The sequence below is a fragment of the Pongo pygmaeus genome, chromosome 13 (genome assembly GCF_028885625.2).
Source record: "Pongo pygmaeus isolate AG05252 chromosome 13, NHGRI_mPonPyg2-v2.0_pri, whole genome shotgun sequence".
Lineage (NCBI taxonomy): Eukaryota > Metazoa > Chordata > Mammalia > Primates > Hominidae > Pongo > Pongo pygmaeus.
The window spans coordinates 65,997,948-66,010,340 of NC_072386.2; the positions used below are offsets into that span (position 1 = coordinate 65,997,948).

General features: G+C 41.9%; 1 protein-coding gene and 1 long non-coding RNA gene across 3 annotated transcripts in view; one reads left to right on the forward strand and one right to left on the reverse strand.

The window, feature by feature from the left end:
- PCSK5 (proprotein convertase subtilisin/kexin type 5) overlaps nucleotides 1–7,607 on the forward strand; it is a 468,314-nt gene extending 460,707 nt beyond the window's left edge. Inside the window, exons 37-38 of one of the 2 annotated variants that reach the window (XM_054502928.2) lie at nucleotides 1,743–1,929; nucleotides 6,236–7,607. In XM_054502928.2, coding sequence (XP_054358903.1) covers nucleotides 1,743–1,929; nucleotides 6,236–6,645 — 597 coding nt within the window. In that variant the 3' untranslated portion in view covers nucleotides 6,646–7,607. The remainder of the gene's footprint in view (nucleotides 1–1,742; nucleotides 1,930–6,235) is intronic. The other variant, XM_054502929.2, reaches the window with a different exon arrangement.
- LOC134737905 (uncharacterized) lies at nucleotides 5,771–12,066 on the reverse strand. The gene is made up of 3 exons (XR_010123321.1): nucleotides 11,959–12,066; nucleotides 6,158–9,980; nucleotides 5,771–6,061 (listed from the first exon to the last, which is right to left on the reverse strand). It is a non-coding gene; the product is annotated as an uncharacterized LOC134737905 (long non-coding RNA).
- Nucleotides 12,067–12,393: the final 327 nt, after the last annotated feature.

The following is a 12,393-nucleotide window of genomic DNA, read 5'->3' on the forward strand; positions in this document are numbered from 1 at the left end:
ACTCTCATTGCCATCTTGGTTTAGGTGGGTTTTGGCTGGCTCTTTACTGCAAGCTGTTTTATCAGCAAGGCCTTTATGATCTGTATCTTGTGCCAACTTCCTATCTCATCCTGTAACTTAGAATGCCTAACCATCTAGGAATGTAGCTCAGTAAGTTTCAGCCTTATTTTACCCAGCCCCTATTCAAGATGAAGTTGCTGTGGTTCAAATGCCTCTGACCACGATGCCCAGCTAATTTTTTGTATTTTTAGTAGAGATGGGGTCTCACCATGTTGCCCAGGCTGGTCTCAAACTCCTGGGCTCAAGCCATCCACCCACCTCAGCCTCCCAAAGTGCTAGGATTACAGGTGTGAGCCACTGCGCCCGGCAAGACCACAAATTTCTTGATTATGTTTTCAAACTTTAGAAAAGTAGTAAGTCTCCCCATGATGAAATTAACACAAACTAACATATTTACATATGAGCACTCTTTAAAATCTGGCAACAGCCCTCATTACAGTTTAGAGAAACTGAGGCTCAAAGAGGTTAAACAATTTGTTAAAGATTACAGCCTGGGCAACATGGTGAAACCCCATCTCTACAAAAAATACAAAAAAAAAAAAAAAATAGCTGGACATGGTGGCGCATGCCTGTAGTCCCAGCTATTTGTGGGGCCGAAGCAGGAGGATCACTTGAATCTGATCACACCAGTGCACTCCAGTGTGGGCAAAAAAGTAAGCCCGTCTCAAAAAAAAAAAAAAATTATATGAGTGGTAAGTAACAAAGCTGGGATTAAACCTGAAGGATGAGATAATATGTGAGATGCAGGATTCAAAGAGATAATAACAGCTGAGAAAGCACCTTGTCAGTGCCTGAAACATGCCAAGGTGCTCAACAAAAGCAATTTCCATTCCTTCTTCTTTTTCCATCATACCATACTTCCAAAGTTACAGAAGTAAAATAGGAAGGCATCTTCCCTAACCCATGTTTCCAGCACCAGTCAAGGAGCAACTTGTCGGGAGAGAAGCCACTTTCTTCTCATCTCTCCACTCCCTTCCCAAAGAGATTTAACTACTTGAGCTACACAGCCACAACCTTTATTATTCTGGGGCCAGACCACAATAATCCAGTAACCACAGAGGCCAAGCAGGTCACTAACATAAATGCTGGGTCAAAGAAAACCACAGTGTAAGCTTGATGCTTGAAGGAAAGAGGAAATTGATGTATCACCTACATGCTGGTGACATAATAGCAAGTGCTGGGGATTGTGTCAAATAGAAGAGTGGAAAGGGGGGCCATTACCATGTGGGAATGATGAATCCAGTGTTGACAGGTCTTCTAGTTTCTAAAGAGAAATTAGGAACAAATTTACATGTGAAATATCCCACTTTTGAGATGTGGGAAATGAATGCAAAATATTTTAAACTGAAAGTCAACAATGTGGGCCAGACAAAACTAGTCCTTGACCTGAGCTGTCCTTGAGCACAGGAGCTGTCAGCTTCTAACCCAAACTATTCTAGACAACTGTTCTCCCACTGTTATTAGCAGATTTCAAAGGGCAGGGCCCAGCCATGATTCCACCCCATCACAGACAGTTGGTTCTTTCACCCAACACAGTTAAAATGGATTCAGAACACACCACCCTTCTGCCGTCCCCCACACACTTCCCTCCTTATGAAGACAAGATGAAATACCATCTGGGAACTCCAGTGCCTTGTTAATCCCTCTGCACTCAAAACGAACCTCTTGATTGCTCTTAACAGGGAGAGAAGTTTAACTGTGAAAAATGCCACGAGAGCTGCATGGAATGCAAGGGACCAGGGGCCAAGAACTGCACCTTGTGCCCTGCCAACCTGGTGCTGCACATGGATGACAGCCGCTGCCTCCACTGCTGCAACACCTCCGATCCCCCCAGTGCCCAGGAGTGCTGTGACTGCCAGGACACCACGGGTGAGGGGAGAGCAAGAGCAGCCTGCAGAGGAAGGGCATGTCCTCAGGAAGCCAATGGGAGCAGAAGGAGGGGGGATGGAAAGTTCAGGAGAATCAATATGGCTACCTTTTTATTGAGTGCCTACTATGGGCCTACTGTACTTGAAACTTCATGTCCATTGTCTCACTTCACAAGTAGGGATTATCAGTTCCATTTTACAGATGAGGAGACTGAGGCTCAAAGAGCTGGATTCGCATGCCAGGTCCACACCAATATTAAAAGTTTCATCTGGGGACTAGGCGTGGTGGCTCATGCCTGTAAGTAATCCCAGCACTTTGGGAGGGTGAGGAAGACAGATGGCTTGAGTCTAGGAGCCTGAGACCAGCCTGAGCAACATGGCAAAATCCCTTCTCTACTAAAAATACAAAAATTAGCTGGGCGTGGTGGTGCATGCCTGCAATCCCAGCTACTCGGAAGGCTGAGGTGAGAGGATCTCTTGAGCCCAGGAGGCAAAGATTGCAGTGAGCCGAGATCGCACCACTGCACTTCAGCCTGGGTGACAGAGCAAGATGCTGTCTAAATTTTTTTTAAAAAAATGGTTCATCTGGAATTAGATTTTCTGCTTGCCTCCAAGACTAGAACTCAAGTAGAGCTAGCATTTTATCTTTATGAATTTATTTTGTTGCTTTTTTTATTCTTCCCTCCTGGGAAAAAAAGAAAAGAATTAACTATCAAGGAAGCTGATGTCAATATTATCGTGATTCTGTTGAAGAATCATTCCATGAAATTCAGCCCAAACCTAGGCCTCTCTTAGAGATTTATGACATTTTAGAAATGAATTTTTATTGAAGGCTAAGAAGTAAAACCCCCTTTACCAATTTCCAGTCTTTCAGCTGTCCTCATGTCTAACCCCATCCATGTGGGTACTTGGTTCTCATTGGTCACAAACTTAGAAAGATCTCAAACTGAGTGATTCCTTCTAAAAAAAGAAACATGGCCGGGCGCGATGGCTCATGCCTGTAATCTCAGCGCTTTGCGGAGCCAAGGAGGATGGATCACAAGGTCAGGAGATCGAGAACATCCTGGCTAACATAGTGAAACCCTGTCTCTACTAAAAATAAAAAAAAACTAGCCGGGCGTGGTGGCGGGCACCTGTAGTCCCAGCTACTCAGAAGGCTGAGGCAAGAGAATGGCATAAACCCGGGAGGCGGAGCTTGCAGTGAGCCAAGATCACACCACTGCACTCCAGCCTGGGTGACAGAGTGAGACTCCATCTCAAAAAAAAAAAAAACAAAAGAAAAAAAAAGAAACATATATTCTTAAAATACACTCCCTAGTCCAGAAGTAGATAATTTCTTTGGGGTTCAGAAGTAACATTCACTGACAAAAAGAGATGCCATATTTGTGAGTTGGTCTATTTGTAAGTAAAGAAAATCCCAGACCCATAACTGCTACCAGCCATTTCTTTTTTACTTTATTTTTGATCAGCATTTTCTTTCTTTCTTTCTTTTTTTTTTTTTTTTTTTTTTTTTTTTTTGACTGAGTCTGGCTCTGTCACCCAGGCTGGAGTGCAATGGCACAATCTTGGCTCACGGCAACCTCTGTCTCCTGGGTTCAAGCTATTCTTCTACCTCAGCCTCCAGAGTAGCTTGGATTACAGGTGCCCACCACCACACCTGGCTAATTTTTGTATTTTTAGTACAGAAGGGGTTTCACCATGTTGGCCAGAGTGGTCTTGACCTCCTGACCTCAGGTGACCCACCCACCTCAACCTCCCAAAGTGCTGGGATTATAGGCGTGAGCCACGGCGCCTGGCTTGATCAGTATTTTCAATTGGGTTTTAAGTGTCATCTTTCCAAAAACGTTTTCCATCTTTCAGCTTTCCCACCCCCATGAGCAGCTGGTTTTCCCTGTTCTTCATACACACCTACATTCAGTGTCTGATTGCCTAATATCCATTCTGTGTCAGCTAAGAATAATAAACCTCACAACATTAACGCCTTTAAATGAAACCAGAAGTTTGTGCATGTTGCATGCAGAGTTTCTGAAAGCCTCCAACTAAGAACTATCTTGTCAGCTTTCCTGGTCCCCCTGCAGCTCTTGAAGAGCCACCTGCAGCAATCTGCAAAAGTCTAAATGCTCTTGATTACCTGATCCTTCTTTACAGAGACACTTTGCCCTTTCAAAGAAACCATATCACAAAGGCTAACCCTGACTCTGCAGACCTGGGATGGAGAATAGTAAGCAAGGCATAACTGCATATGGCACCCTAGTAATTCAAACAACCTCGAAAGGTTTTCTTATTGATTCTACTGCTTCAGGCAGTATTTATCTCACAGTACCACACACAGATTGCTTATCAATCTCTCCAATGCTTTAATGTTTTCTCCAGGGAAAAATTCTATGCTGAACTTGCTAATGATTAATGTAATAATGATAGGGCTGTTACTTTAGAAGAAGAAACTCGGCTTGATAGGTAAAATCTCATGAGAATGAAAATTATGATAAAATAGAAAACTTGTTTCTCACTAGAAAAAAGAAAGAGAAATACATAGTCATGATGAATTAAAATCTAATTGATCAATATTTAATAAGCAAAAATCAGTGCACCTTGGCAGCAGTGTTATATTCATTTATCTACTGTGTAGAATGTACCTAGAATTGCTCATGAAATTATCCCCTGAACAAGAGAGATCCAAGAGGTTCAACAAATATTTATGAAAAACCTACCGTGTAACTCAGCTTGTACATCCAACATGGCCTGATAGTTTTTTCTCTGGTTCTTTCATACTCCCATGTGGTGGGTTAAAGAATAGAAAAAAAAATCGACATACTACCCAAATCATACCACCTGGATAAATGAATAAGAAGTAAGAAAAATGAGCTCATTGTCATCACTAAAGTTAGAGTTGAAGCTTTCCTTCCATGAAACTGTTTTGGTTACTCCATATTCTCAATCAAGGCATCAAAACAGAGGCTGATGGATGACGGGGGTCAGAGCTCTGGATTTCAAAACTCTTAATAATGGCTGGATGTGGTGGCTCATGCCCCAGCACTTTGGGAGGCCGAGGGTGGATCACCTGAGGTCAGGAATTCAAGACCAGCCTGGCCAACATGGTGAAACCCCATCTCTATTAAAAATACAAAAATTAGCCAGGCATGGTGCTGTGCACCTGTAGTCCTAGCTACACAGGAGGCTAAGGCAAGAGAATTGCTTGAGCTTGGGAGACAGAGGCTGCAGTGAGCTGAGCTATTGTGCTACGGCACTCCAGCCTGGGCGACAGAGTGAGACTCCATCTCAAAAAAAAAAAAAAAACTCTTAATAATGATAGAAAAAAATTCCCTATCATTCAAGTTGATAGGATTTAAAGATGGTACTTCTTTTTCTGCCAGGCTAGGAGCACAAAACTCCAAGAAGCCAAAGAACAGTTGTCAGAGCCTTTTGTCCTAATGTCTTTAGACTGTAGCATGGAGCTAGGATTCCTGGATTTGAATTCTGATTGCTCCACAAATAAGGTCTTGTCTCTGACAATGTGACAATTCGCTTCCTCTTGATGGGCTTTAGTTTCCTCAAATGTCAAACAACAAATTGGCCTAAGTAATTTCTAAGGCCCCACATGGCTGTCAGAGTCAGTAGTTTTATAAATTTTCTGCTCTTGCCCTTAAGTGGTGGGACAGTCATGTTGGCCCAGACTTAAGGGTACCTTGGGAGAGGACTCAGTCTTAGAAAAGAAGTTGGAATTGGGAAAGAAAATAGAGCATTTAGCAATAACTAAAGCTTGGTCCAAGATGAAGTATTTTCTTAGGAGTGAAATAGAAGAATCAGTTGATAAGGTTGGACACCTGGTGACTGACCTATGAGGTATGGGGGTAAGGGAACTCCCTTTGGATGGCAAACTGACCTTCTTTCTAGAAGGATTTATTGGCTTCATCAGACATAGGCTAGGATTCTCACGGGGTACATACTCCAATTTTATACAATGGCATGCCTTCTAGGAAGGCATACTGCTTGCAAATCACTAGGAAAATCAGAGACAGGCTGGGTGCGGTGGCTCACGTCTGTAATCCCAGCACTTTGGGAGACCAAGGTGGGAGGATCTCTTGAGCCCAAGAGTTTGAGGCCAGCCAGGGCAACATAGTGAGATGCTGTCTCTACAAAAAAATTAAAATTAAAATTAAAAACAGAGGAAAATCAGAGACAGTGATTCTACCATTTGCAATTTTTAAAATAAAGGTGAAATTCTTTACCTCAGAAACTAATTTTCTCTATTCTATTTCTTCCACTCTTTCCCTCTTGCCTCTTCCTTTGGGGTTTTCTTCCAACAGACGAATGCATCCTTCGAACAAGCAAGGTTAGGACTGCAACTGAGCATTTCAAGACAGCTCTGTTCATCACCTCCTCCATGATGCTGGTGCTTCTGCTCGGGGCAGCTGTGGTAGTGTGGAAGAAATCTCGCGGCCGAGCCCAGCCAGCAGCAAGGGCCGGCTATGAAAAACTGGCCGACCCCAACAAGTCTTACTCCTCCTATAAGAGCAGCTATCGAGAGAGCACCAGCTTTGAAGAGGATCAGGTGATTGAGTACAGGGATCGGGACTATGATGAGGATGATGATGATGACATCGTCTACATGGGCCAGGATGGCACAGTCTACCGGAAATTTAAGTATGGGCTGCTGGATGATGATGACGTAGATGAGCTAGAATATGATGACGAGAGTTACTCCTACTACCAGTAAACAGGCACCCCCCCACCACCACCATTCCACTCTCAGGCATGCCTGTGAGCATCACTGTTTTTGGTTTTATCCCCACACCAGGCTGATGTGTGAGTGTTTCTATTTGTCTTCTTTAACCATGAGTCCAACCAGAATATGTAAGAATGATAAAATACTTTGTTCTTCTTTTGAGTGGCTAAACTCAATTAACAGTTCCTGTTCAACCGTAATTGAAGAGCAAGGATAAAATTCAGAGGCATTTTCCTCAAAATAATGTGTCAAGACACAAAAATGAAGTAAGTGAAAACAAATGAGATTTGTACAAACTCTTCTATGTGATTTAAAAAAAAGGACAGCAGATCTATAGAAATTCTGTTTCCAAGCTGCATTGTGGAGGTGTCTGCTGCCTCCTGGTATTCTAATTTTTCTTTATCTAATTTTGGGGATAATGGAAGTACAAAGGAGTTGTTGGTTTGGTGGTGTTTTTCTTCCCTTTAGTTGTCTTTAGGCAGAAATTTGTTTTGTAAGGGCCAAGAAAAGAGGGCTCTTATCAATTGACTCCAGGCCACCCCTGGTGAGCAGAAGAGACCACCTGGGCTGTGCTGCTCAGGACCTACTTGAGATAAGGGAAGAAAAGAGAAGGTGCATCATAGCTGAGGAGCCATGAGGTCACCCCAGGCCCTAGTTCCTCTGCAGGAATCCAGAGTCACAACAATTCTAAAGGCAGAGCAAGCCCAGCGAGAAAGAAAACACTGAGTTTCCAGGAACTGCACTCTCATGATTTTCTGGGTACTTTTCGCCTGGGAGACATCAGCTAAGACATCGAATAATAAAAGAAAAATGGCAGTGTTAACCTAACATAAAATGGAATAAAATGACAAACACTTCATCCACTCTAAAAAATTCAGAGCTTTCCTTCATCAACAACCCATCACAAAACCGTGGACTCTCCATAGAAAGAGTTGGAATAGAGTCTAACATGGAAAAAAAAAAAAAAATCCCAATATGCTGCTCACAAGCTGTACTCTGGCTGCTGACCAGCCTTCCAGCACTGCTCATCACGATGATTTTTGTTTCTAGACTTCCTAGGCTTCCTTTTTTCCATTCTTCTGTCAAGTGTATTCTTGGATTCATGCAACTGAGGACAGTTTTTGTCCAGATTGTAACACAGAGAAGGGCTCTTGCTATGCAAAATGATGTTGGCAGGTTCTTACAGATTTCCTTGTCAAAATAGACCTTACAGGCAGTACTAGAAATGGAGCACCAGAAAGCAAAAATGACATTTTCAGAGAATGATGATAATTATAATCTATTGCACACCTACTACCAGATAACAAGCTAAGTAATTCCCTCCCAAAAATGCCCCACTTACCCATTTTGGTACTTACCACACTCCCATGAGGTTGGTATTGCTATTATTCTGTTCTTGTAGGAAACCTGAGGCTTACAAGAGGTTAGGTAACTAGTCCAAGGTCATGCAAAGCTCAACAAAATTCAAGAAAAAAGAATGATCACCCTAAAGCATGTGTTCTTATAACTATGCTACTGAAATAAGGTGGGAAAATAAGCATCCTAAATATAATTAAAGTCATGCCTATTGTTTTAGTCTATAATATCAATGTTATCTTTACTAAATTCATGCATTTTCTTTTCTTAACATAATGTATCACTGACACAGAAAATCTTTATGAAGAAGTCTTCAGTTTACTAAAGGCTTGTGTTTCTTTAGAGGAAAGCTCTTAAAACAGGGTTGACAAACAGTCTCTGGAAAGAGCCAACTAGTAAGTACATTAGGCTTTCTTGGCCAGAAAGTCTCTGTCATAACTACTCAGCTCTGCTATTATAGCATGAACGCAGCTGGTACATAACGGATGGGTGAGCTGTGCTTCAATAAAACCTTATTTATGGACACTGACATTTGAAATTCAGATAATTTTCACATATTATAAAATTTTATTCTTCTTTTGATTTTTTCAACCTTTTAAAATTTAAAAATGCAAAAACTATTCTTAGTTCACAGCATTACAAGAACAGGTGGTGGGTCAGATTTGGCCAACAGGCTGTACTTTGCTGACTTTATCTTTAAAACAGTTTTCAGAGATCATACGCGTACATGTATGATATGCCTCCAAAAATTCTGATCACTTAAAATTATCTCCTTGGCCAGGCATGGTGGCTCATACCTGTAATCCCAGCACTTTGGGAGACTGAGGCAGGCAGATCACCTGAGGTCAGGAGTTTGAGACCAGCTTAGCCAACATGTTGAAACCCCATCTCTACTAAAAATACAATAAAAAGCTGGGCATGTTGGTGCACACCTGTAATCCCAGCTACTCAGGAGGCTGAGGCAGGCAAATCACTTGAGCCTGGGAGCCAGAGGTTGCAGTGAGCTGAGATGGCACCAGTGCACTCCAGCCTGGGTGACAGAGCAAGACTCCGTCTCAAAAAATAACTAACTAACTAACTAAATAAATAAATAAATAAAATTATCTCCTTGCCAGGAGTGGTGGCTCATGCCTATAATCCCAGCACTTTGGGAGGCTAAGGCAGGAGGATTGCTTGAGCCCAGGAGTTCGACATCAGCCTTGGGCAACATAGTGAGACTCCCGTGTCTACAAAAAATTTAAAAATTAGCCAGGCATCGTGGCAAGTGTCTGTAGTCTCAGCTACTCAGGAGGCTAAGGTGGAAGGATCACTTGAACCCGGGTGGTCGAGGCTGCAATGAGCTGTGATCTTGCTATTGCACTTCAGCCTGAATGACAGAGCCAAGACCCTGTCTCAAAATAAATAAATAACATTATCTCTTCAAAATGTATCTGAAGTTCTGATAGTTCTACTTTCAATTCTTAGAAACATATAAAACTATATGCATGATAGCCATCATATCAATGGAAGACTTTCTCATCTGTGTGGTTGCAGTTAGCTTACAAAAACGAGCAATTTTGCTTATACTGTGTTGTTCATCTTCCTTGTTAATTCTAAAGCTCTGATAGACTGAGTCTGACATTTCTTTCTGTAAACTGGAAATTGTTTTCTATGAAAAAAAAATCTCTATGATACACAGTTAAAGATTGGTTGAGGTTGAGCTGAACTTCAATACTAAGAAAAATTGTGGTGTTCCTCTGTGTGGCCTGCAATGAAAAGAAGGCTCATGCTTGTGTATTGAGGTTTGACATCTTTCCTTCTTTGTTTTTAGTCACGCAAAGTCATTCTCAGATGGCTTTTGAATACTATGCTAACGACTATCTAAATAGATAAATATGCGATTGGAAAACAAAGTCACCTTTTAGTTTTCTGCTTGCAAATCACTTGGAAATATTAAGAGAATCCTTGTAGACTGGAAACACACCAAGAGGCTGGGTAAAACATGGGAGGTTCCAGTTAATAGAAAGTAATTTTAAAATTGGAAATAAAATTAAATCAAGACCAGATAATACTATGGAGACTTACTTATTAAATAACTTTCTGAGCATTTTTATGTGCTTAGCATTACATTTTCCAAGTAAGAGATACACAACAAGAGTGTTATTTTTTCTTCTTTTTATCTACCTACACCCAAAGACCAAGCTAGCTTTATCAATTCTGAATTTTCTCTCCTAAAAATCAGCTCAATTTGTCTTTCTGCCTCATCAGCACTGCCTCAATCTAAGGGAGGAGACTACCCCTCATAATATCTTATGCCCAATTTCTGCCTCCAAAGAAAGAAGAAGTAAAAACTAAAAGGCAGAAATGAAATCCACAGGCAGACAGCCCGGCGCTGCACCCTGGGCCTGGCAGTTAAAGATTGACCCCTGACCTAACCGGTTATGTTATCTATAGATTCCAGACATTGTATGGAAGAGCATTGTAAAAATCCCTGTCCTGTGCTGTTTCGTTCTGATAACTGGTGCATGCAGCCCCCAGTCACGTACCCCCTGCTTGCTCAATCAATCATGACCCTCTCATTGGACCCCCTTAGAGTTGTGAGCCCTTAAAAGGGACAGGAATTGCTCACTCGGGGAGCTCGGCTCTTGAGACAGGAGTCTTGCCGATGCTCCTGGCTGAATAAACTGCTTCCTTCTTTAACTCGGTGTCTGAGTAGTTTTGTCTGCGGCTCGTCCTGCTACAAATCAGGCCCTCGGTGTTTCTCATCTAGACCATTCATACCTCTTCCTGAAGTATTGCACAGCTTTAATCTCTTTTTCTTTCTCTCCTGGCGTATTTTCTACCCTGCTATCAAAGGTCATTTCCAAGGTTCCTCAGATAATCCCATTCCAGAGTCCCTGTCACCTACAGTGTTTATGACATTCAAAACTTTGTTACATATGGCCACTGGCTCTGTCTCTGGACTTAGCACCCTCAATTTCCTGGCCCCCTCCTTATTTCCCAGCTTCTCCATTATGCTCCAACAGTACTGAATTGCTTCTAGGCTCTCCAGGATAATATACTGCTATCTCATGCCCTTGGGCACATACTGTTTACTCTCCTTGGAATATTCTTCTCCCACCTTAACCAGCTGGAAAATTCCTGACCTTCCTTGAAAAGTCACATTTCCTTATAACCTCCCCTAGGAAGTCTTCCCTGATTTTTGAGAAAGATAATCACTTTCTCCCATCTCTGCTACCTAGATACTCTGTGCATATAGCTTTTCATATCACCTTATGATGTAATCGTTAGATTACAAAGCTGTATCCACCGAAAGACTAGGTACTCCTAGAGGCAGCTACTGTTTCTTTTCTAGAACCCAGCACAGTGCCCAGCAATTGTTTAACAATCAAGGATGACTGGTAGAATTGAATTTTAAGAAGACAAGACTCAAAGATATGGAGAAATGATCTAGGCCATATGTTGTATATGCAGTGCACTCCTGTTTAATCCTGACAGTAAATGGTAAGGAGGGGAGGAGGTGGTGCCAGTTAAGCATGAAATAGCTACAAATTAGAGCATACAGATGTGGCTTCATGGGAAGATTTGTGCTTGGACTTAATTTGAAAAAGTGGATGGAGGCAGGATTCTTTGAAGAAGGCACTGGAGTTTACCTGACTTTTATGATAATAATTATAACAATCAATTACCAAGTATTTGTTAAGTGTCTAGCATGTGCCCAGCACTATTCTAGTTACTGGAAAAACAGCAACTGGGATCCATCAGATTTGAGGCCTCATGGAACTTTCAATCTAGTTGATACAGGAGCTAGAAAGAAATTATTTAGGCAGATAGTAAGGGTGAGAGAGTCCTCGATAAGATTTCCTTTTAATAAAAAGCAGCCCAAAAAATCATGGTGCAGGCATAGATAAGCAAGCTAAAAGCCTCCATAGGTAAATGCCAGCAGCTGTGCCAATAGAAAAGGGATACCTGGAAGGCAGGTATATTCAACATGGAGGTTATCTTTTTCCTTTTCTTCGTCACCACACGTGCAGTAAAAAAGCAGACAACGTGGCACCGGCCAGGTAGAGACCCCATCTGCATAATAAAAGATTAGGGTAGGATAGCTATCTTCTTTGCATACTATGCAAATGGCACACCTGGTCCAACCAACCTCTCAGGCCCTATGTAAATCAGACACCACCTCCTCAGGCTCCTCTATAAAATCCCATGCATTTAACCATGAAACCGGAAGACCCACTCGGGCACCCGGAGAGAGCTATTCTCTTTTCTCTTTCCTCTGTTAAACCTCTGCTCTTTTTTATTTTATTATTATTATACTTTAAGTTTTAGAGTACATGTGCACAATGTGCAGGTTAGTTACATATGTATACATGTGCCATGCTGGTGTGCTGCACCCATTAA